The 23,657-nt window shown below is 38.5% G+C and overlaps 1 protein-coding gene across 1 annotated transcript; it reads left to right on the top strand.

Annotated features, from left to right (window-relative positions):
- The first annotated feature begins 16,511 nt into the window (after positions 1-16,511).
- Positions 16,512-22,305, top strand: LOC139132990 (carbohydrate sulfotransferase 1-like). Its single transcript, XM_070699333.1, has 2 exons — positions 16,512-16,590; positions 19,113-22,305. Exon 2 carries the CDS (start codon positions 19,168-19,170, stop codon positions 20,362-20,364), a length of 1,197 nt encoding a protein of 398 aa, XP_070555434.1. The 5' UTR covers positions 16,512-16,590; positions 19,113-19,167; the 3' UTR covers positions 20,365-22,305.
- The last annotated feature ends 1,352 nt before the right edge of the window (positions 22,306-23,657 follow it).

The raw sequence follows: 23,657 nt of genomic DNA, 5'->3' as shown, positions 1-23,657 counted from the left end.
GGCTGGTTACTACAGAAAATTCTGTCCAAATTTCTCCACATTACTGAGCCTTTGACTAACTTACTTAAAAAGAAAGTAAAGTTTGTTTGGTCAGAGCAATGCCAACAGGCATTTGATACACTTAAAGCCATACTTCAAAGTGCTCCAGTGTTGTCTGCACCAGATTTTACTTTGCCATTCAAATTAGCTGTAGATGCTAGTGATACGGCTGCTGGTGCTGTTTTATTGCAAGAGGATAGTCATGGTATAGATCATCCTGTTTGCTATTTTTCACGCAAATTTAACAAATCCCAGAGAAACTACTCTACAATTGAAAAAGAGTGTTTATCTTTGATATTAGCTTTACAGCATTTTGAAGTTTATGTTACTTCTTCAAATCAGCCAATAGTGGTTTATATTGATCACAACCCTCTTGTTTTTCTGCAGAAATTCAAAGGCAAAAATCAGAGATTGCTAAGATGGAGTTTAATGTTACAGGATTTAATCTTGACATTAGACATATCAAAGGCAGAGACAATTTAATTGCAGACTGTCTCTCTCGTATTTAGAACTTATTGTTGTTCACACTTTTAAGATTACATTTGTAAAAGAAAGATTTTTCATTGAAAAATTTCTTTTTTTGAAGAGGGGGTGTGTTATGTAGGTCATTTCCCCCACACTCATCATGACCTGAGTTCAATTAGTCTAGAACATTCTCAAGGTCACTGCCCTTGATGACCTAACAACCTTGAATTCAATTAGTCATGTTTGGAATGTTCTGGAAAGTTGATTAGTTGTGTAAGAGAGATAATTTTAGAACAGTAATTAGCATGTCAATAAAAGTTCTAGATTGTTCTTATATGCCTTTATAAAAGGGACGTGCACAGCTTCCAGTCAGACTTTTGGGATCGTGTCTCTTGTGTGTTACTAAACTCCAGCAGTAGTCATTCTCAAGACTTTTCAAGACCTTCACTGTCAACGCTGGATTTATACTGTGGTCTTTGTGCAGCTTCAAGCCTGCAAGCCAAAGGACTGTTCATTCATCCGACTGACTGTTACAACTCTGAGACTGGAGCTTTGCCGTCCCAGCTGAGATAAGTAGTCTGTACACTTTTAAAGCTTGTACTCTACCCTGACTTAGCAATTAGTTTTATTTTCGTAATAAATTTTGTTAAAACGTTAACTGCTGAGTTCACCCTTTTGTTCGTTTTCTCTGCACGTAACAATTGGAAAGTACAATGTATGTTTAAAATGTGTTCCTGGTACAGATATACAACATGTGTGCATGACCCCATTATTCACTGGATTTTATAATATTCCTGATAGACCTGTGTAGTCAGATAACTGAAAATACCTGTACATGTGCTCATTGCACTCATATCAAATCCAGTTTTACAAAATGTAATTGTGTTCCAGTAGACAATGAGAAGTTTTGGTCATGTTACCCTGTTTGTGGGGAAAGGTCAACAGAAAGGCTATGCCTATTCAAGCAATAATTTAAGCAAACAATTCAAAGTATGGTCATGGATTGAATGCTATAGTGTGAAATTATGGTGTTTTAACATTGACAATACTTTGTCAATTTTTGTGCCCCGTTTCTTTGCATTTTAAACATATCACAGAAAGCACAGCCTAGATAAGAGAGGATAGACTGATCCTGATTTGACACAGAAGTGTCAAACACTATTTCATGATAATCAAGTCTTCTTTTGTCAATTTTTTGTGCCTCGTTTCTTTGCATTTTAAACATATCACAGAAAGCAGCCTAGATAATAGAGGATAGACTGATCCTGATTTGACACAGAAGTGGCAAACACTATTTCATGACCAATCAAGTCTCCATATTCTGAAATGACATTGGGATTTCACCATATTTAATCAAGTTCAATCTGAATACGTGATCAACATGGCTGATTCACTGTGTAAATTACCCACATTAAATTTCAACAAATGTCATATATCCTGCCTTCACAACACAAATGAACACTATCCATTCCAAAGATAGTACCCACATTGTAAAGCCAATATAAACTTGAAAAATGCCACAAGTAGCCATACCAATCAGATGACTGTACCTAAATATTTAAGTATACTAAAATCACTTTTCTGGAATCAAAATTATTAATTATCACACCAAAGCTTACTCTTAATTTCAAACAATAGTATCTCTAAAAACTAAAATTCATGTACCTATAAAGTGACTGATGCAGGGTGGAGCTTGGCCTTAAACTTTAAAGGGAAGTGGCTTATGAAAGAGAGGGAACTTTTGTTGATCAACAAAAAGTGGAATGTGAAATAATATCGTCAAATAGTTATAGGTTCAAGATTGACTACATCAGTGGAACAATGTAAGATATTGCGGTAATATCCAGCAGTGTTTTTGTTAAGGGCAATACCTATAGTAAGTAAATGTTACCGGGGTTCCCCGGTCATTTGACCAGGGTTAGCCTTGGTATATCAGTGCAGTCATACTAACGAACAACAGAAATTTTACCAGGGTTCCCAATGTTCCCCAATCTTAGCAAAAACACTGTCCAATGTTTATTAATGAAACACACTACATGTACACTGGGCAGCCAGAGTGCCACGGGTTAGCTGAGGAACAATAGATTGGATTTGCTATAAACTTAATGGCGATAAGAATAGCAACAAGAGAGACAATCCTATTTAAGATAATAGTGGGGAAGAGATGCACAGAGAGTTGGGAATGAGCACTTAATAGAAAGTAAGAGGCAGTGTGAGTGATGTCATGTGAGCATAATTGTCTATACAAACAATTTTGCTTTCTACCTTAGTGCACTGACAACAAGCCCAAAAATTTGTGACCCTCCCCCTTAGAGGAGCTCAAAAAATTGTGACCCTCCCCCAAACAGAGGCTCAAAAATTTGTGACCCTCCCCCAAATCCCCCGGCCCTCCCCCCCTGCTAATTTACGTCCAGTCCCTTACATACTGGTATATAAAATGTCATTATTGACAATTTTGAATTTTCGTCGGAACTACTTGTTCGTTAACAATGACACTGTCTCTACAGGACAAGATATTGTATTTAGAGAGCTAATACTTTGTATTTTATAATAATTTAGGAAGAAAAAGAAAACTTTTGTAATGGTTTCTTTTATAATAATGAAACAAATATAGAATTACAGCTATTTTCCCTTTAACAGGTCATCACAGTACATGCGGAAAACTTCCAAATTTTTGTTCTCTGATTTCGGAAATTACTGTCACGTAATGTTCTAGCCTGCCATGTAGAGTGTGTGTGTGTCTCTCTCCCCCCCTCCCCCCCCCCTCCCTCCCCCCCTCCCTCCCTCCCTCCCCCCCCCTCTCTCTCTCTCTCTCTCTCTCACACACACACACAAACACATTATGGCTACTTAGACACATGTACGTTTACGTAAATTCACTCAAATACTCAAAGCATGACAAAACTCACTATCTTTTACTTTGCTAGGAGGACATCAAACTCCAATGCACCAGTCTGGACCAATATCTCACATTGAAAGAAATCCTGTCACTATTATTCGCGATCAATGACTTTCAACACCAACAAAATGAGCGAACAATGGAGAACATCGCTGCTCGCAGAGAACCTACCAATGAGGGCGCTCCGAATTCAAATGCCGATACAACCTTGTCTTCATCCGGATCGATTTCTGACGACAAGGCAGATGATGCTGTTGAAACCTCGGTGTCGCCAAGATTTGAAATCGGGAACAGAGTAGATCTCTCTGCAAATCCAAGTCAAGTGTCTGTCGTCGCCGCTCTCGAAGAAATGTCGTCAGCATTTAACAAGACGTCGCCCTCTGCTTCAGACACTGACTGGAAAGTACCAACACAAAGCCAGATGTCGATCGTTGTACTCGCTGTACAGTTCCTGGCCAACTGTACATTAGTGTCGTCAGATGTATTGATGTCACCATCACCAAGCCAGGGCTCAGTTATTAGTCTGGATACAACAGACTCCTTGTCACGGAGCAATGACGTCAGTGTTTGTTCTCAACAATCCGAAGATCAAGCCACAGCTGGTAAATAATTTCTCTTTATGTTTTTGTTACTTTAAAATCACAAAGATATGCTTGTATAGACTGATCATAAGGACAAAGTCACAGAGGGAAAGAATTTAAAGTCCTTATAACTATATGCATTAACAAAAAGAGGAGAAGAAAGAGGGACTTACTAAAATAAAGCTCTAAAAGTCCGGTGATCAGTAAAAATATCAAACTTTGATGTCTACATCCACCAATTAACCCCTTACGTCAAAGAGGTCTGGGAAGTTCTTTAACTTTTTACAGTATTTTCATCAGTTTTGTTCAAAAGTCTCAGAACATACCCCTATCAGTGTTGTGAAATACGAATAATTCATAAAGTAAATTCTTGTGTGCCGAAAAAAAAAGTTAATCGCGAAAAGCGACATTGGACATTATAAATAAGAGCATGCTTAAGGTTTACTTTGAGACGATTCGCCACAGTTTGGGAGTAAAAAACTAAAATAGGACCGCAAAAATGTCAAACACATCAAAACTTATCACAGATAATGGAGCTTAGAACAAACCTGTTGATTTAAGAATGAAACACGATTGGAACTAATTTCGGAGAATCTTAATCTTTAAATTATTCAAATTTATCAAAAATGATTGGTGTCAGATAGCTGAGAGTTGCGATATTAAACTTATATTAGGAATGTAGAAAATTAGTATTGTTGATTACAACATTTTTGAAAATACCTTCCGGTAGAATAATTCGACTGAATCACTATGCCTTCATCAACTGTTTAATGTCAGTGGACCGTTACGTCATCATACAATTCACAATGACACAACAGCTGATGAAGGCTGAGTAATTCAGTCTAAATATTCTACCGAAAGCAATTCGTTCTGGGTTACAGGAATTACGGCACAAAGAATATGATTCCAGAGTAAGGAAACAATATTTTTAGTCGTACCTTATTGTTGTATTGGGTAATTTCGGGCTGGCTCTTTGAAAATCACACATCAAGGAACACGTCGCCACTTCCATTTATTGCAGACAAAGCTGTGCAGACAGACTTTGATGACGAGTGGGCAGCAATTGATGACTCCGCTGACTTTGAAGATATTTCTTTCGATCAAACCCAAGAAAGTGATGTGGAAGACGGAGATGAAGACATCGTGTCTCGTGACGTCACGTGCACGAGCGCCATCAACGGATGGTTTGGCAGAATGGTCAACGCTGTCACGGGAATATTCAGGGGAGCTCGAGGGTGTAAGTATTTCTTGCTGTCTCGGTTACTACTCAGGCAGATACTTACGATAAGTGTATCTGTATAATTAGGTCAATCCTTGTCATTAAATTTGTAAAATTGAGACTCATTTTTGCTCCGCTACATTAATGGTAGAACGTCAATTGAATCTAACTATACCGAGCAGTACAATTCTGTTTCTGGTTGGTCAATATTTGGTTTACATCGTTACTGTAAAATATTCTTTGAAAAAGAAAACCATTTATATTTAGTAAAAGCCACACTGTTTTAAGACACATGCACCACGTTTGAGGGCCTTGCGGTGAACAGTTACACCGTGTTGCTTGTTCATATACAGTAACGCCCCAAGGTGGCGTTATGGCGCTGCCTCCTGAAAACCGACAAGCAGGCTAGGTGTGTCTCATTCGGAAGATATTGGTCTGGATAATCAGTACCTCCATTTTCCTTCAGTGAAGACAGGTCAAAGGTGCAGTCAAAACCTTAGAGGCGGAACTCGAAATGAATTAAATCTCTGATTTTCCTTTTTATGTTATTTTTGTTTGCCAGAAATCTCAACAACAACAATCAGGAAGGTTAGAGGCGGGAAAAAGGACGCGAGTACGGTCCAAACATACGTCTGCGGTATCTTTGTTATCAAACCGAACAACAGGTCGCAAAGTCAGAAATAAAAGTACGCCCTCAACAAGGAAGTCTGTCAATTGTTTAAATTGCCATGAAGATGTTTGATTTGGCTCGAAGAGGATTGATTTGGGTAACCTGGAATCTAATGTTTGGAATATAGACCATTAGACGAGAATGAGAAGTAACCTGGAACCTAATGTTTGGAATATAGGCGATTAGACGAGAATGAGAAGTAATCTAGAACCTAATGTTTGGAATATAGGCGATAAGACGAGAATGAGAAGTAACCTGGAACCTAATGTTTGGAATATAGGCGATTAGACGAGAATGAGAAGTAATCTAGAACCTAATGTTTGGAATATGGACGATTAAACGAAAATGAGAAATAACGTGGAACCTAATGTTTGGAATATAGGCGATTAAACGAGAATGAGAAGTAACCTGGAACCTAATGTTTGGAATATAGACGATTAGACGAGAATGAGAAGTAACCTGGAACCTAATGTTTGGAATATAGGCGATTAGACGAGAATAAGAAGTAACCTGGAACCTAATGTTTGGAATATAGGCGATTAGACGAGAATGAGAAGTAACCTGGAACCTAATGTTTGGAATATAGGCGATTAGACGAGAATGAGAAGTAACCTGGAACCTAATGTTTGGAATATGGACAATTAGACGAGAATGAGAAGTAACCTGGAACCTAATGTTTGGAATAGTCGACGACTAGAAGAGAATAAGAAGATATCTCGCCATCACAGATCAACAATTCAGAATAATTTAAAGTAGAAGGGAATTTTCGAATGCACTTAAAGCATATTAGCTGCTCAACCTTCACCCAATTTCCTGTAAACAGGTTCACAATCACCGTTGATAACAATGGGTTTGGGCCAAACAATGGCAGTAAAGAGGGGTTAACTGTGTTGTTGTAAAGCGTTCATGCGAGTATGCCAGGTGAGGAATCTTGAGACATAAGGCCAGGAAAAGGTACATTTGACATTGTTTCTGGTCTTTAACTCGGACAGGTTTTCAAAAGTGACTCCGTGATGTGAATTTCTATTCACATCCTTTTATTTACCACAAACGTTTTCCACTGACGCAGAAAATTACTTTCCCTAGCCCTCTGTCAGTATTTTATGGTTATGAAGGGAAGGTAATTTCACCGTAGTGTCTATTGCAGACTATGAAATATTTTCTGATGTAATATCACAGATCATTTACGTTCCGTGTTGTAGAGGTCTACTCCGAAAAATTCTGAGGATTCTGGTGAATACATCAAAATAAGTGATAGACGTGATGCGCATGTCTCGAAGTCAGAACATAAACATTTTTTTCTGCTCAAAGTGTTATATTTTTTTATTCGTTGTATTCTTTCATTCTCACAATAATTCCGTGCACATATACATATTTGATAATTACTTAGCAACTTTACCACTGTTACTCCTTGTTTGATCGTTTCTGCAATTTTTACATTTGCGTTTGCTTTCAAAACTCTGCCAATATCTATTGTCATTGCTGGTTTGTAAATATAACCAATTGCCAAGCATCTTGCTATCATTATTTGATTATTGTTGCAATTTTTATTTGCTACATTTTTTTCAAAAATGTCGCGACTCTGGTTTGGTAGTTTCGTCCTTTAAATGTAAAAAGCTATCGCAAAGCAAACTTTTGATATGTACTGCAAGGTGTAAACTTCACGGCGTAAAAAAGTACCTACACAGTATATACATTATGGAAAATATTACAGAAATGTAGAATTCAATAAGACCAAAACAAGATTGGCAATGAAAGATTACAATGTATAGATTACGAATATTTCATTCAATGCCAGGAGATGTGTCAATGGTGTGTGAGATAATAACATTTGAAGTTATGATAGTAATGGTATATAAATATAATAAAATATAATAAAATTATGCTGTGTTATGAGTGTATTCTCCTAAGCAAACTGATAGATGTCAGTTAAAGATAAAGTAAGACCTGATATGATACATCAATGAGTTGAGTGCTATATGATTTATGTCTCCACGTTTGCTCTCCGGTAGACATGCATAAATTCGATAAAGTAGTTTGTAAAAATTTGATCAATAGATCAATAGATAGCCGAAAGACACAGACATTGGAACAGAGAATATTATCATGATTTAAGGTTGCGCAATGAATATGCTCCAATCACAAGACTGATATTTTATCTCGACGAAAATGTAGAGCAGAGGTGGGACTCAAATAAGATGGCAATCGGCCTCACAAAGTTTTGTGACAGGTTGCCATAGTACTGCTGAAAATGTCTCAGAAAGCTGCTTTGTTCGCTCTCCAAGGGATTGCTATTGTATATGTCGTAGATGGGTTTGTAACACCCACAGATACTTACACACACAACGCAGCCTTGGATGACTTCGGTAAAGTTCATCTGTTCTGGAAATATGACAATACAACAATAATCTCCGAGGTGCAAGCTGAGACTCTTGGCTATGTAGGATTTGGGTATCTCCCCCAATGGAGGTATGACCGACTCTGATATCGTCATCGAATGGGTCAAAGATGGAAACACATACCTCAAGGTATATATATATATATATATATATATATATATATATATATATATATATATATATATATATATATATATATATATATATATATATATATATATATATATATACACAGTGTTTTCTCTGCATGTTCATTGAAAGGGGCAATTTCTGCCCCGTAGATCAAAATTAGGGGGAAGACTTGACATTTTAGGGGCAGTCATGCACTGTTGATTTTGCCTTCTTAGGAAGCGCTTCCCGCCGATTTCATTACGATATCGTCTGTGTCACATGCAGCACCCGTACTAACATCGACAGCATGATATTAAATTTGTCAATTTTTGACGTGCTCGGCTACTCTCCATCTTCTGTCGATTTTTCAGCCACAAGTTTGCCCGACTCAGATTTTGACGTATTTGTTTCCTTGCACACGGTTTGGTCTGACTTTAGGGGTTTAAATCTATAAAAATATGCGCCAATCAAACGATTGTATCTCATTATTGCGATCGAGATCGATCGTCACTGCAACCTGCCTACATACTGCTAAACCTGGAAGTTTCCAGAATTGTGTCAGTGATACAGTGTTTCAAGTTCCGCTTTCAAACTTTACCGCTGTTAAAACATGGGCATAAAATAATATTTCTCTAGTTTCCATGGAGACTGAACCGCGACTACGTCGTTGGCTGTTCTTTTCGATGTGTATGCTACACGTCATACATGCCACCGAAGCTGAATGACAGGGGATAGTTGGTCTTTTCCGAGGGAATATGACTAGAAAGTATGACTAGAAAGAGAAGCAAATTCACAGGTCACTACACTGTGCGCTTGCGTCACCTTCATACATGGGGACGTCATTGCTTGCTTTGTTTTTTGCGTGATTTTTGCGCCATCAGTAACTTTTTCAGGGCAGACAATGGCTCGAAATGCGCAATTTGCGCAATCGCGCAGTCGAGAGAAAATCCTGATCCAAAAAGAACCATATCAGATGTGTGCTATCTGTAGAATGAACAGATCGCATCATTATTTCTAAAAGATACCAGCAAGTAACAACAACAATAAAATGACATGTACAGTCAAATCGTGAAGTTGGAGCTGTAAGATAGGCTACAGGCCTAGAACCAAAGAATGCAAAATGTTTTTTTCTAAAAATATCGTACACCACGGAATGTGGTCAATCAAAACCCAACTATGCTGCAATGACAACCACCATCGTCAATAAATACGGCACGCTGTACAATTGCCTACGTAAGTCCACAGAGTAATATCATAGACAGAGTGGCAACAGCTATTGTTTAAGGCGTGAAGCGGTTACGTAAGCAATCCATGTTTGCCTCGCCTCACGAAGCTCTTGGCTCTCTTTTCCGAAGAGTGTCGACCATGCACCCTTCGGTAATTTTCGGATTTTCACCAATTGTTAAGCGAAAGTATGTTCGACAAAGCTTGTGTTGTAGTTGTCGTGTGGTGCTGATCGGAATTGATGTGCTGGCGAAAACGCGAGTGTTTTGAGCTTCAGGAAAGTGGGTTTTACCGTTTTAAAAATTCCTCTCATATTTTCATGAATATATAATGAGTGTGTTTGAACCAAATTTGAAAGTCTTTGATCGATACTGTCTGGTCTTACTCAATGCACGTGCTCCAAGAAAGGACATGTTTATGAAACTGCTGGCGTGTTATGTTTTGATTGGCGTGAGGCAGTGTTTCTGGCCTGAGAGCTCACAAAGTAACTATGGTTGCTACGCGACTGGCAGTACGATGCCATTAGTCTGGTTCCCTGACCCATTTCCCCGGTAGAGGGCGTGGGGAAATATAGGGTCAGGTACCGGCTAATGTAAACATGGACGCTATTGGGTTAAAATAAAACAAGCTGTGATTGGATGAAAGTAACACTTGTAACTTTTTCTCATCTTTCTTGGGTTTCGCACTTTCAGGCTCACTTGACACCAACTTCTTGTTTGTACCACAAAGCCGTGGAGGTAGAAAGAAAGACTTTCTACCTCCATGATTTAGCCACTGTGAGTTAGCACACCTCTTAATACTTTTAGAACGTCGACATGATGCCTGGCATTTTTCACGAAATTCGGACACCATTCTATCCCTCGAAATCAGTCGTCGTTCACAGTTCCAACAAAGTTTGCTTTCAATTAGCTGTGATATCGCAGCAGTACTTGTGGCGTGTATCGAACGTGCTCGGGTCATTGGGGTCACGCCACAGTCGGCGATGACCTCAATGACCCTAGCGCGTTCGATACACGCAACAAGTACTGCTGCGATATCACAGCCAGCCTTCAATCACCTCTATTTCCCCGTACTTCTGGATTAATCCTTTCAGTTTATGTTTCCCGTCTCGTGTGCCAATGTTTTTGGTTCGGATACCAGTGTTCAAAGATAATTCTAATCCAGTCGAATTTTGACCGGCGTTTTCATGGTAGCAGCCATATTTGTTGTAGCATGTTCTGTATAACCTCCGCCATCTTGAACAAAATTCTGTTCAAGATGGCTACCCGGTACCTGACCCTATATTTCCCCACGCCCTCTACCGGGGAAATGGGTCAGGGAACCAGACTACGATGCCATCTCGTCGTATGTTTCGCATAATCTCGTGTAATTATCAACCACAAACCAAGCCTCCAAAAAGTTTAACACCTTTGAAGCTCATTTTAATATGAAAAGCCAATAGTCTACCGAGACGACCATGGAACAAAAGGCATGCAAGTGTTGCCACTCTGTCTATGATATTACTCTGTGGTAAGTCTAACAAGAATGACCCTTCGCTTCGTTGAACTTCTTTGACGCCAACTGATCGGTAGGGCGGAACATCTGTTCATGAAATTTGCATATGCATTGTTTTACAGCTCTTCTTGATTTGACCAGAATAGAAACAATATCTAAACTGAAAAAACGTCTCTGTATTATTTTGACACCGTCACTTTTTGACAAAGACTAAACTTATTCTCCGCTATTTGCAGTATCGTAATGTTTCTATGCAACCATGAACGGTGCGGATGAAGTGGGCGGCTGTAGCTTGGAAATAGAAAATTTCCTTCGTATTGTGAAAATGAGTGATATGACATAGTTATTAATATCTTGAAATCAATGTAATATTGAGAAAATGCAGACGTTAAAGCTTACAAAAAGATCGAACAAGAATTTAATTCGAAAATTACTAGTATGTTTTGCTATTGTAAATAATATAGTTTCAATGGCCTTTAAAGACGTTATTAATTTCTCTAAATATAATTTCTGATATTATTTATATTAATCGTTTCTACAAAGTTGAAGCTTAGTTTTGTTACCCGCTAGGCATTTATGTAAACTCGATCAAAGTATTAGCGTCGTTGCTCGAAGTATTCAATTGTGCTCATCATCCAACCCTCATTTAAAAGTAATACATGTAGTTATCCCTTGAAAGGGTCTCGAGTGCACTTCTCTCTAAAATCGCTTTCAAACGCCTACACGGAGTGAATTTTGAGATAAAAACAAACGATCGGCAAAATCTGTATTTTCAATCAGGAAAGGTCGAATTTCAAGCCTGTCAGACAACGTACAAATTTCGGCTTACTCTCACGGTCATCTCAAACACTAGATCTATAATATAGGAATGTTGTCTGTCGTTATGTAAGCTATTGAGTCAACAAAAGTTGACTTTTTTACTAAAAAGCGAACCAAATTTACTAACGCTGGTGGCGCGATTCCTGGCCGGGTCCATCCGTCCAAATTAAGACAGTGGCCAACTGAAAACCTCCGGCGGGTACAAACAGTCCGTTGATCGATCTTCAATTCTGCCGTTATCTTTCAAATGGAAGCAGAAACCTTTGATACAATGGATATCAGTGATGGGCGTCAACGCATTTAATCGTATTCATTCGACGGAACATATCCTTTGAATGATGACTGCGAGAATTGTTCTTTCCTGTGTTTGTTTGGGTTAGTCAGATCAGTGTCGCTCTGACAAATCCATAAATACATGTTGTATCTTAACGAAAGTAGAGACATTTGCAGTGTTTTACAGGAAAAGATACTCAAATCCCTCTTGTTTCCTTGCGATTCAAATGTTATCCTGTCTTGAGATTTATGTTCTCTGAAGTTCAATGCAAATACACCTCTTTCCCTACCCTCTTCCCCCAACTGAGCTAGCCTGACTGACAACCCTGCAATTCAAATACAATAAATATCAGTCATGTCAACCAACCGGTATCATTACGATATCGATCTTCACGAAGTTCGGTTTCGTCGTGTGTGGCATATGCAGCACCCGTATACTACTCCTATTATTTCTGTTTGAACTGCACGTGAGTGGATTTTATGCAAGTAGTGTTGTGGGTATACATTGCCCCACACTTTTACTCTAAGCATGATATGCGGTAAAACAAGTGTATATACAATAAGACTAAGATATTCCTAGGTACCGTATGGCGTATTTCATAAAATATGCCGCGTATCTGTTCTTAACATCTTTGATGTGCTGCAAATAGGAGGTACACGATCAACCCAACAAAAGATGCGTTGTCGTCTTCCTTTAATGTACTTTATTCTCCATTTAAGTAAACCCTGACATTCAACTTCTGTACATTTGTTTTTGTGGTTAAATAATTTAAATAAGCCAGGCAGGGTACTTGTTGTTCACTCTGTCCGTGCCTCTGTCCGAGTGTCCCTACAGGGCCATATCTCAGATATACCAGGACGACGACGCCAAGATCATAAGGCTATAAGCATGCGTTTTAGAAAATTCTCAATAATTTTTGAGATATGGAAGGAATAGGATTAAATATTTACGAAATTACAAAGTAGATTTTTGCCATTTCAAAACATAGTATTTGTTTCACGGCTGACCAAATCCATCCCCTTGACTCTAAAGGAGTATTTCAAGTAAGACTGTGTAAAATTTCAGGGGATTTTGAGCAAATTTGGAGTGGCTTATTATAATCTTTTCGAAAACATGGTGTGCTAATCTGCATAAATATGGCGTCACGCATTCCATGATCGGCAACCATGCGTCTACTTGGTTTTGGTGCCATTGTCTTGCATTTTAGGGTAAATAAATGTACAAAAACTCTTATTTTCGTGGATTTTACAAATTTTCCCTAGCAACCGTTGCCTAGATACTTGAATCCTTCGGTATAGCCTTTTGCAATAAACCACACCCAGCGGCTGTATAGTACCGAGAGATTTTCGCCAGTTCACGACACATGTGCACGAGCGATAGCGAGTGCTCATATGGAGTAAACTGGTTAAAATCGAGTGGTATATACCCGCTGCTGGGGTAGTTTATTGCTGTTATAGCACAACAGTGTATTGAAATTCTGGCGTGAAACGTTAAAAAGGAATTTTCTCTTGATTAGAGCTCACGCTTGTTACAACCATGCCATATCGCGAATATATCATGGTTAATTTCACGTCTCGACCAATCAGATCACTTTATTTGCGCCATCAATATACTAGTATGATAGTACAATGTGGATTATAACCCCCGAAGAAAAATATCCGTTCGCCCATGGAGCCCCCTCAACGCCAACAGGCTCAAATTCGAAGATAATATAATATGTATGGCGTGAGATTACCGCAAGATATCATTATCTCATGTGTTTTGCCATCATTGCCAATAATATGATCATAATACGGACGTAATTTACACTGAAGCATCGTAGATATAATATTGTAGCGAAAGAAAGGGGATATATCTGCTGTCTGAATGATGGAACTTACAAAAGTCTGAACGTACTTACCATCTGTTTTGCTTTAATTTCACCATTTTGAATCGCACTCGGTCCTGAGGCGGCAACCGGAAAGTCTGAAATAATGACCACGTGCGATACTTTCCTGCTACCCCCTCGCTCCCCTTCCAAACGCAATTGTGCATCATACCTCCGCAGAGCATATTTAATCTGAACGAAATAAAGTCGTTTTTATATTGTGTTTGTGGACACAATGGACAATGATATGCTTAAGCTTAGGTTTTCAGTTTAATACTAGAAATTTTGCTGTATATAGCCGCTCAGTGACTTTGAGATCGCTTTCGACTGATAACTTTCGCGGGAATTAAAAATAGAAAGTGTATCATTCTCCATGGTCGACCTCCCCTATACTACTAGCCGATCCTGTAACTGGCCGACTTCTCTCCAACTGTCCGAGCCTGTAACTGGCTGACTTTTAGGCTTCTCTTGTATCAATCATATTTATTTATTTATTTATTTTATCCATTCACATTAAAGGATGACCCATATACAGATACCAATTGAGTGAAAGTTTCCCAATTGGGCCGTAATCTTCCATGGGGTCCTACAAAATTCATAAAAGAGCTGTACAGATCAGAAAAACTACTAAAAACACTAAAAAGTATTGGGGGAAATATGACATAAAATAAACATCGCCAACATATAAAAATTATAACAGCTATTTGTCAATATTATCTTGATAAAATGCTTCAGTTCGGTTTTAAAACTCGCAAGACTTGCGCTACATCGAAGATTCTCTAGCAGTGAATTCCAAATCCTGGAAGCACGCATAACAAAAGATCTCTTACAAGACTCGGTTCGGAACTTTGGAATTTGCAGTTTGCGCGTAGAAGAGGCGTGTGTAGGATAAGTATGGGCATTCATTAACGGAACAAACATGTCAAGAATATGCGTTAGAAAATAATTCTACTGAAATGTTCATAAACTAAAATACAAGTAAAATAAAAAAATACGTTGCTTTACAGAGAGAACATCTGCGGATTCCCAAAGTAATTACTCGAAATGTCAAAACACGTCAGTATTACAAAATGCCGCAGCACATACCCTTTACTTCAAGATCCATTAGCTGTAACTTTAATCATTTTTTTAAATTTTGTTTGTTTCTGTGTATCATCTGCAGTTTCTGGTTTGTATCCCTGAACCATGGAGAAATTCTTAATATATATTTAAATTTTGAATTCAGGTCCGGACTAGAATACATTTATCAACAATAACAATGGTCATTTCACATACACAGGCTGTGTTGGCAAGCAGGACAACGGGCATTGGTCATGATAGTCGGATTATAGTAAAATTCTGTAGTTGATACATTGAAACAGAGTAGTGAAAAATTATTCAACAGTTACAGCTTATGTCCCTTTCAGGAATTAGCTCAACTTAAAAACTTGCGATTTGCTCGGACAACCGAGGGTTAGTAAGAGATGGCGCTGTCATGACATCTAGAAAACAAATAAGATAAACTTTGTGCACGCAACAATTAGGGTGTGTTATATTGGCAACGACGTTTCATTCGGCTAATATGGATTATTGATTATGCGTCATTTTCTTGCGGTCTGGTCCATTATATGGTGCCAGCAGTCGTAGGTTAAGAAGGAGCTGTAAGCTTACTTCACGACAGCTGGGAAAAGGTCACAATTGCAAACGAGAAACACCACCTGGATGAAAAGTCAACTAAAGAATACAATAGTTATTTTATCAATTACACTTTTGCTAGCTGTACTTGTGTAGTTGTCGGTAGTTATTATTGTTAATGTTCTTTAGCTATTGTAGGACAACAGACTGTAAATGTTAACACCCTTGCAACCGATAAGTCGGTGAAAATTGAAAGGTATGTTTTCACTTATTCAATCACACGGAAGTCCTCCAGTACATCGGAAGCACAGAAGAATTACTGAGGTTGTTTCTTCAATAGTTGCAAAGTAAAAACCATAACCTTATCTTTAGCAAATTACAGGTGTATTATACAACAAGATAATTTCATTTTCTGTGGTCTCTGATATAGGGCACTCTGCAAACACACAATGTTTCTCTGCAATGATATCTCTATCAAGGCCGGGATTGTGCGCCGTCTATTGGACAAAAAGACACTAAAAAACTTCAAAACATGGAAGATCTATCCAAAAACTTACTTTCAGCAGACGAAAACTACGATTTCAATTCGGTGAAAAAAACGTCAATTCAAAAGAGCATAGAACCTAAAATAGATGTATTATAAATACATTTAAGTGCAAACTATACATTAACTGGTGCAACAATTACGTACCAACTCAACGCAACATTTCTTATTCTTATAGACCTGCACTCGGCTCAGTTATCTTATGGTTCCGCTGATCGATACCACAGCGGAAATGAATGCGCCATCTAGCGTCCTTAATTCCTTGCGCAGTTTTAAGTACCCGTTCATGAATACCTTTACGCGTTGAATGTCGTTGCATTGAAGCTCTCGCGAATCAAAGAGCCCGACGTTCAACGATTCCATATCTCCAGGTAGGTGATATTCACAATCTGACTCAGCTCTTGATCAAATCATTCTACATCACAGAGGGAAAGACCCCTTTAAGGTAGAATACTTGTAAATCCTGGAGGCCTGCATTTATCGAAGCCATTTATGGGTTTTACGACAGTAGAAGTATATGCATCGTCTTTCAGTTCATCATATGCAACCTACTACGACACTCCGTGCACGCCATGTAAGCTTAAATCACGTCAACATCACGTGCTTCGACGTGAACTGATTCTAAAAATGCAGAAATGTTCCCGTAACCGAGCAAAACGGCGTTTTATCGGGCGATACCGTATTACGAATATATTCTGTAAGTTGACGACAATGAACGTTAATACATGGAATTATAAAATTATGTTAACCGAAAAACAAAACAAACGTTAAAGCATTTTATCGGCAACTCCTTCTCAGAAAAGACTCATTTATTTCAAATAGTGTGTCACTGGATAACAAAACATATACAAGACTTTGACTCTTAGTCACTGGAACAAGGTATTGATAAACGATGAGACCCACAAACAACTTTGTCATCAATAGGATGTGCGACCTCAACTACTATAAAGTAACTGTAACGTTTCAGTGTAAATATATAGCGATGACTTTAGAATGACAGTATTATGGATGGTGTCGATGGACAGTTGCCGTGACGACAAAGAAAGAATGGTCAATATTGAGAAGAAGGTACCTACGTTGATAATTATAACATTGGTTTTTTGGGGGGGAGGGAGCGAAACCACGATAAGTTCATGGTAATTGCAATATGATAAAGTGACCAACAATGTCAATTACGATTCAACCCTCTATGATGTCTCCGCTAGGTGACTGGGTGCCGTACGTTGTGAGTTCGAAATCGATTGAAAACCAACTGAATTCATTTTATAGCGGGAATTGACGAAATTTGAAACAAGACTGAAATGAAACCATCATGAAAGGTTCATTACTAAAGCTGTTCTACGGAGACGGTGATGATACCTGATTGAGTGTACCATCATTAGGTTTAGGCTTACAGTCATTTATTTAAATAATTCAATCTATAGCAATCATAAACAATACAACGCATGATCAACATCACACATCCAATATTTGCAGCCATCTTATCATCTTTACTTCCACTTTGGCCATCGCGTCTCTTTTCGAATCGAGATGCCAGGAAAATGAGGGTTGATTTTCGCTTCAACGGTTAGCTCTTGATTCGAACAAAAATACCTTGGCATTCATATTAGAAGTCCTGCTCTAAAAAAGAGATTTCGATTTATGATTATGGAATCGCCTCGACATATATTATTCAAAAGTCTAGAAGCCCGGAAATACAGGTGTGAATGTTTTACCATAAATCACAGACAAGGAGAAAAAAACATGCAAGGGTCGTTGACGGGAAATTGTTTGAAATCACATCATAGAAATCTATGTATCACTTCCTGTGTGAACGATTTAGCCCCGATTCAAGCTTGGCCAGAAAAGCGTCTCTCAGGTTTTTCTATCTGAATTCGGCTTTTCAGTCGATGCATTCCGATAAAAAATCGTATTGTGTTGAAACAAATTACAGCCGATATTGAATAAAGTGAAATTTCTTGTTTATTTATCTTACATTGAATCAAAGTCTTTATTCGAATTTCGTCAAAAGAAAGCGGTACTCGGCACGATAAAATTCACAAAAACATCGTCGCGAAACGAGCCGTCGTCTGTTTTACGCATAATGCAGCTTTTAATTCTGAAAGGAAATACGACCTTGGTAAGTGGCTGAATTATGCATTATGAAAACTGTGGAATATTGGACTCTAACGTGCAATCGTAGAATTTACTTATTACGTTTATTATTGTCAATTATGTACGGGTAGAAACATCAATGCCAACTGTATTGATCTATTGTGTTACATCTACTAGCAAACATTTTGTACGGCTCTTTAAAACTGGCTCGATAGGTATTAGGCCTATTGAATCACACTGTAGTCTACAAAAAGTCTAGTTCGAATTCATTCAAGCCTGTAGACGAAAGACTTTCGCACATGAGAACAAGGTAAAACCAAATTTAATATGAAATAATTATGAATATTTCCTTCATGAAATTTTATACAATTGAAGGGTAATCATGAATGTAAGATTGTGATGAGTTTTTCATATTCAAAACACGGGTCGGGTAAATTTGTATGGATTTTAGTGTATATCCTTGCCATACGTTTTATCAGCACCGTCTTTGATAGGAATTTATGCACCCCGGCAAGATTGTTTTGACACGGCTTGAGATACAAACTGTAGGGGAGAGCTGTGAAAAATAAATCTGAAAATAATCAGCGGTAGGAAGTATAGGGATGAATATAATTACAGTCCAATTTCAGAGCAATTACTTGTTTTATTCATATAATTTCAACAATTTAGTAATATCATCTTTAGGAATGTATAATTACCTCAAAAATGTTTCATTAGACTTATTATTTTGAAAAACGATGTATTGTCTGTACAGTACATCTATCGAATTCTTTCATAATCATAATTTTCATATTTTCAGTAACGCTAACATTGAGACAGCAAATGGTTGAACAGAAGCAAAGGATTAAGTCGTTATGAAGTTTCACCATCGGCTAACATTTGTCACTGCCTTATTACTATTGTTCATACTCCTCTTATCAAGTCCATTGAAGGACTTTTATGAAGACCGTAGTAATTACGCCGATAAAACGACATACAGGCGATGGATTCGTCGTCCGTTTGGATCAGAAAAGCAAGCCTTATTAATGGCTCATGAAACAAGCCCATATGACATAAAAAATGAGTCCGTCCAAGACAAGATGGTTGCCATGCCTACCACTCCCCTAGAGAAGCATATTCACATCCTCGTCCACGCTCGCATGAGGACAGGTTCGAGTGTAACCGGCAGTCTTTTCAATAATCTTCCTGATTTCTTTTACGTGTACGAGCCAGGTCACATGATTGTTGAAGACAAACAGCTAGACCTGTATGCCGACAGCTTCAAATATCTAGAAACCATTCGCCCAGATTTGGTGAGTTTCTTACGGAGTATTTACAATTGTAGTTTCGGCGGGAAAACCTTCTACACACGGAGCCTACAACGTCATCACTTCATGCGACAGAATAGCAAAGCGTTGGCTGGAGTTAAAACACCCATTCGAGAAGGAGACTTGGAGCGTATATGCAGTCAGAAGAAACACATTGTAGTGAAAACAGTCAGATTGAACAATGTTGTTTTGGCTGAAGCAGCACTGAGAGAAAATAATGTACGAGTGATTCACGTTGTTAGAGACCCGAGAGCAATGATGTTGTCGCGAAGGAATATGCAACATTTGTCGGGTACTGAGAGAAACAACAGGGCTTCCAGGGGTGTCTTCGAATACAGGCTTGAAAAAATCATCAAAGACTACTGCAAATGGCTCGAGGATAACTATATATCTGTTGAGCAAGGTTCTGAATGGATGAAAAATCAATACTTATTGATACGCTACGAGGATTTGATCGACAGACCGGTGCCCTTCGTAGCGAAAATGTTCAAATTTGCAGGACTACCACTGGACAACGACACCGTTGCTAGGATACAGTCAGCTGACTGGTGGAGAGGTCATGGCGAGGAATGGAGATCACATGTCACCTTTAAAGAGGTTGCTAGGGTACACAAACTCTGTCCAGACTCAGTTTTCCGAAGATTTGGGTACAAAAAGTTGTTGAATGAAAGCCAGTTGACAGATAACAGTACGAGTGTCGTATTGCCTTTGGAATACACAGATTTAAATCCGCAGTTAGTTTGACCGACGGAACCCGAAGAACAGCTTTTTTTAGGTCTTTATATTTACACTGTGACAAAACGTATGAATCTTGATAATGTCCTTAGCTGTACAATGATGTAAATTTTATTCGTATTGGTTTCATAGTAATCAAGCCGAGTATACATGTTTTTACATTTACCATGCAATGAAATCTGCTTATAAATTTAATATTGCGCTAAAATTAAATTATTTCACGGAAAGTGAACCCTATTGATTCATGTTAAATTAAATCGAACTCCGTAGGGAAACTAGATTGCCTTGGTGTAAGTACACAATATTGCTATTTTATCCCTGGCGAAAAATCGTAAAGGACGGTGGTGATATTAGAAGTTTGTGGAAGCTTACAGTCTGATGAGTTCATGAAATGGTCAACAATAGTAATTTCGAAGATATAGAAAACATGTCTGTGTTGATTTTATGATAAGCTATTGTAGCTAAGCTAAACAAATATTTCCTCTGAGAAACAGTGCGACATGAACTGATGAAGAATAGTTGCCGTCATGATTTTATGTTTGGCGATTAGTCTCCAGTTCTCAGTGTACTCCGTACGTCATCTGAACCAGTACTGGAACTGATCCACAAAAAACATGTAGGTTGAGAAAGAGTCACTGCATTTCCTGTACTTTTTATTTGAATGTGACGGTTTCTACTTTCACTAGGTTTTAAGTATCAAAACTCTATACATGCTTACTTTGTCATACTCTATTAGGTAAAGAATTGTAAAACCTTAATGGCGGAAAAACACTCCATGAAATGCACGGAAAAAGGTAATGTTGACAAGAATCGATCAGTCGGTCCATTTGCATTTTTCAAACCCCTTTCTATGCCCACTCGACTAAAAGCACTGCACTTTATCACAATTTCTGCGTCATGGGTTACAAATGGTGATTGAACGAACCAGCGCTTTTTCGCCTACAAATGCTCTTTCCGTGAAATATATATCGATTGTTTTACATTTGAATGACGATCTACTCCGTAGTTGTTACCGATTTTGTAGCATCGACATGGAAAGAAATACTTCATTTCATCTAATATAATATTCAATACTTTTCTGTTATTAAGAAAACAATTGATGCATTCAGAAACCGTAGTGTGTCTCTCAGCAGAGCATTCGCTTAACAGAAAATTTCAAAATGAGAGCATTTTGTAGCGTTTTATGTGTCTTTTCCTCGGCCGCTTCTATGCCTGTCGAAACACCATTTTGTCGACTATTTCAGGACAGGTTCCGTAGTTTTCGAGTTAGAATGCGCCCCAGTGACAGATACCAGAACTGTCAATTCTTTTGCAATTGTTTGCTTGTCTCCCTCTTGCGAGGTTCATTTTAAAGCCATTGGAGTGATATTCAAAGCCTCGGTCTTTTCAAAATTTTAAAATTCTATTTTCCCCCATTAGCACAGAGACGACGGTGAACCTTACTTGCGTTTATCTTAAGCGGCGAACCCTTTTATTTATTCCTGATTTTGAAAGAGAATAGTTGAAAGTTTCATTGAGGAATTAGTTTGGGCAAAGGTTTTTATCTTTCACTTGCTAGGCACCTAGTACATTCATTTATGTTCGACAACGTGAAGTAAAATAGGTCAGGGGACGTATTCGTGATTTTTTTTATCACAATTAGCCTCATATTCGGTGTTTCTGAAATCTATCTCGTTGCTAATGAATGTCCTTGTTTTGTCAAGGGAAAGAGTTATCGATCGTTGTACATTATTTCATTTATGTTTCTAGAAAAATGTTGGTACCTCTAAAGAAAGCATGAGTGGGCGCTCAGTCGTCAAAATGGACAATCAAAATTCGTGTAATTTACTCTAGACTTATAATACTTTGTTTCATTATTAAAGATTGTCCTCTTCATTTTGTCCTCTCTGGACTAACATGTAAGATTTTAACTTTGTTCGTTCTACGTCACTACGAAATTGCTACTATGTTATACGTTTTGTATCTTCGTGATTGTATTTTCCTTCAATGGCTTTTCCTATGTAAATGACGCTCGTAATACCTTTGTCACGAAACACACCCGGTGCCATACTTCGTCTTCAACCCAAGCTTACAATTCTATTACGGTGATCTACGGTGGTCTAGGGTATTGCAGGTGAATATTTTCACTAATTGATGTCAACCCGGAATTATCAAGAAAGGCAGGTAAGTACAGTATTCGTTAGTATCATAAGCGACTAGAACCCACCCTGTACTCAGTGACTAGTAAACACCTATCTCCTGGTCATGAGGGCTATAGCGCCCGTCTATTACCCCGAGGGGCCGTGTGTTACCAGAAACACATCGCTATTCCCCGAGGCCGTAGGCCGAGGGGTATAGCGATGTGTTTCTGCTAACACACGGCTACAAGGTTTAATAGACGAGCGCTATAGCCCGAATAAAGACCAGGCTATAGGTGTTTTATAACACACCACATGCTCATGTTGTATTGTTTTTAATGTGTTATGATATTTTGCACCGCAACATTCCATTGTGACAAGTTTACTGGGCGATGTTTCGACAGCGGTTTCAGTTGTACGTGGTATCACTTTCTTTCAAAAAGTACTCGAAGCATACCAAGCGACATCCTTAGTTGCACTTTAATCTTTTCCGTCGATGAGCTGTTCAAGTTCCTACGCTGTTTGAATGTTGGAAAATGCTGTTTTAGAGAATGTGTCGTCACCTATCCCCTACGCACATCATGTTTGAGTCACCAGCCATTGTTGCAAAGCTGCAGACGACACTACGGTCACGTGACCGGGCACTTTTCCAAATTTGGTCAGAACTATTTCCCTAGGGAAATAGCTTTTCAAAAATACCCTCTGACGTCACTTTTGTCGATCTGGTGGGGACTAGACGTATCTATTTTCTCGTCACGTGACGTATTCTGGCGAATCGAGACATGGAATGAGCATGTGGCGTGTTATAGTGGCATCTATATAACTTTATTCATGTCACATATCGAGGAACTATCAGAGTGCGTGTAGTTCATATTAGAGCTTAGGAACATCAAGACTATAAACATAAATGGGAAAGTGATAAAGGTTACGGCAGTAAACTTCACATTAAAGATGTATGTCACACCGTAAAACAAAGATGACATCAGTAGCCTAGATCGAGGTAAATCATGAACACTAAATTGTCTTCGTCGAACACCCAACGAAAAGGAAGTGGTTGATTCAAACTGGTTTGTACTGTTTCTGTCCTCCTGTTTCCAGGGCCTAAGTCCCTATTATAACACCATGCCGTACGCGTTATCATTTTGCGACACTTTGATTGGTCAGTAGGGGTCATGTGCCTGGCCA

Source organism: Ptychodera flava, chromosome 5, assembly GCF_041260155.1.
Source record: "Ptychodera flava strain L36383 chromosome 5, AS_Pfla_20210202, whole genome shotgun sequence".
Classification (NCBI taxonomy): Eukaryota; Metazoa; Hemichordata; class Enteropneusta; family Ptychoderidae; genus Ptychodera; species Ptychodera flava.
Note: the sequence above shows the minus strand (reverse complement) of the source record. Positions and strands in the feature narration are given on the sequence as shown.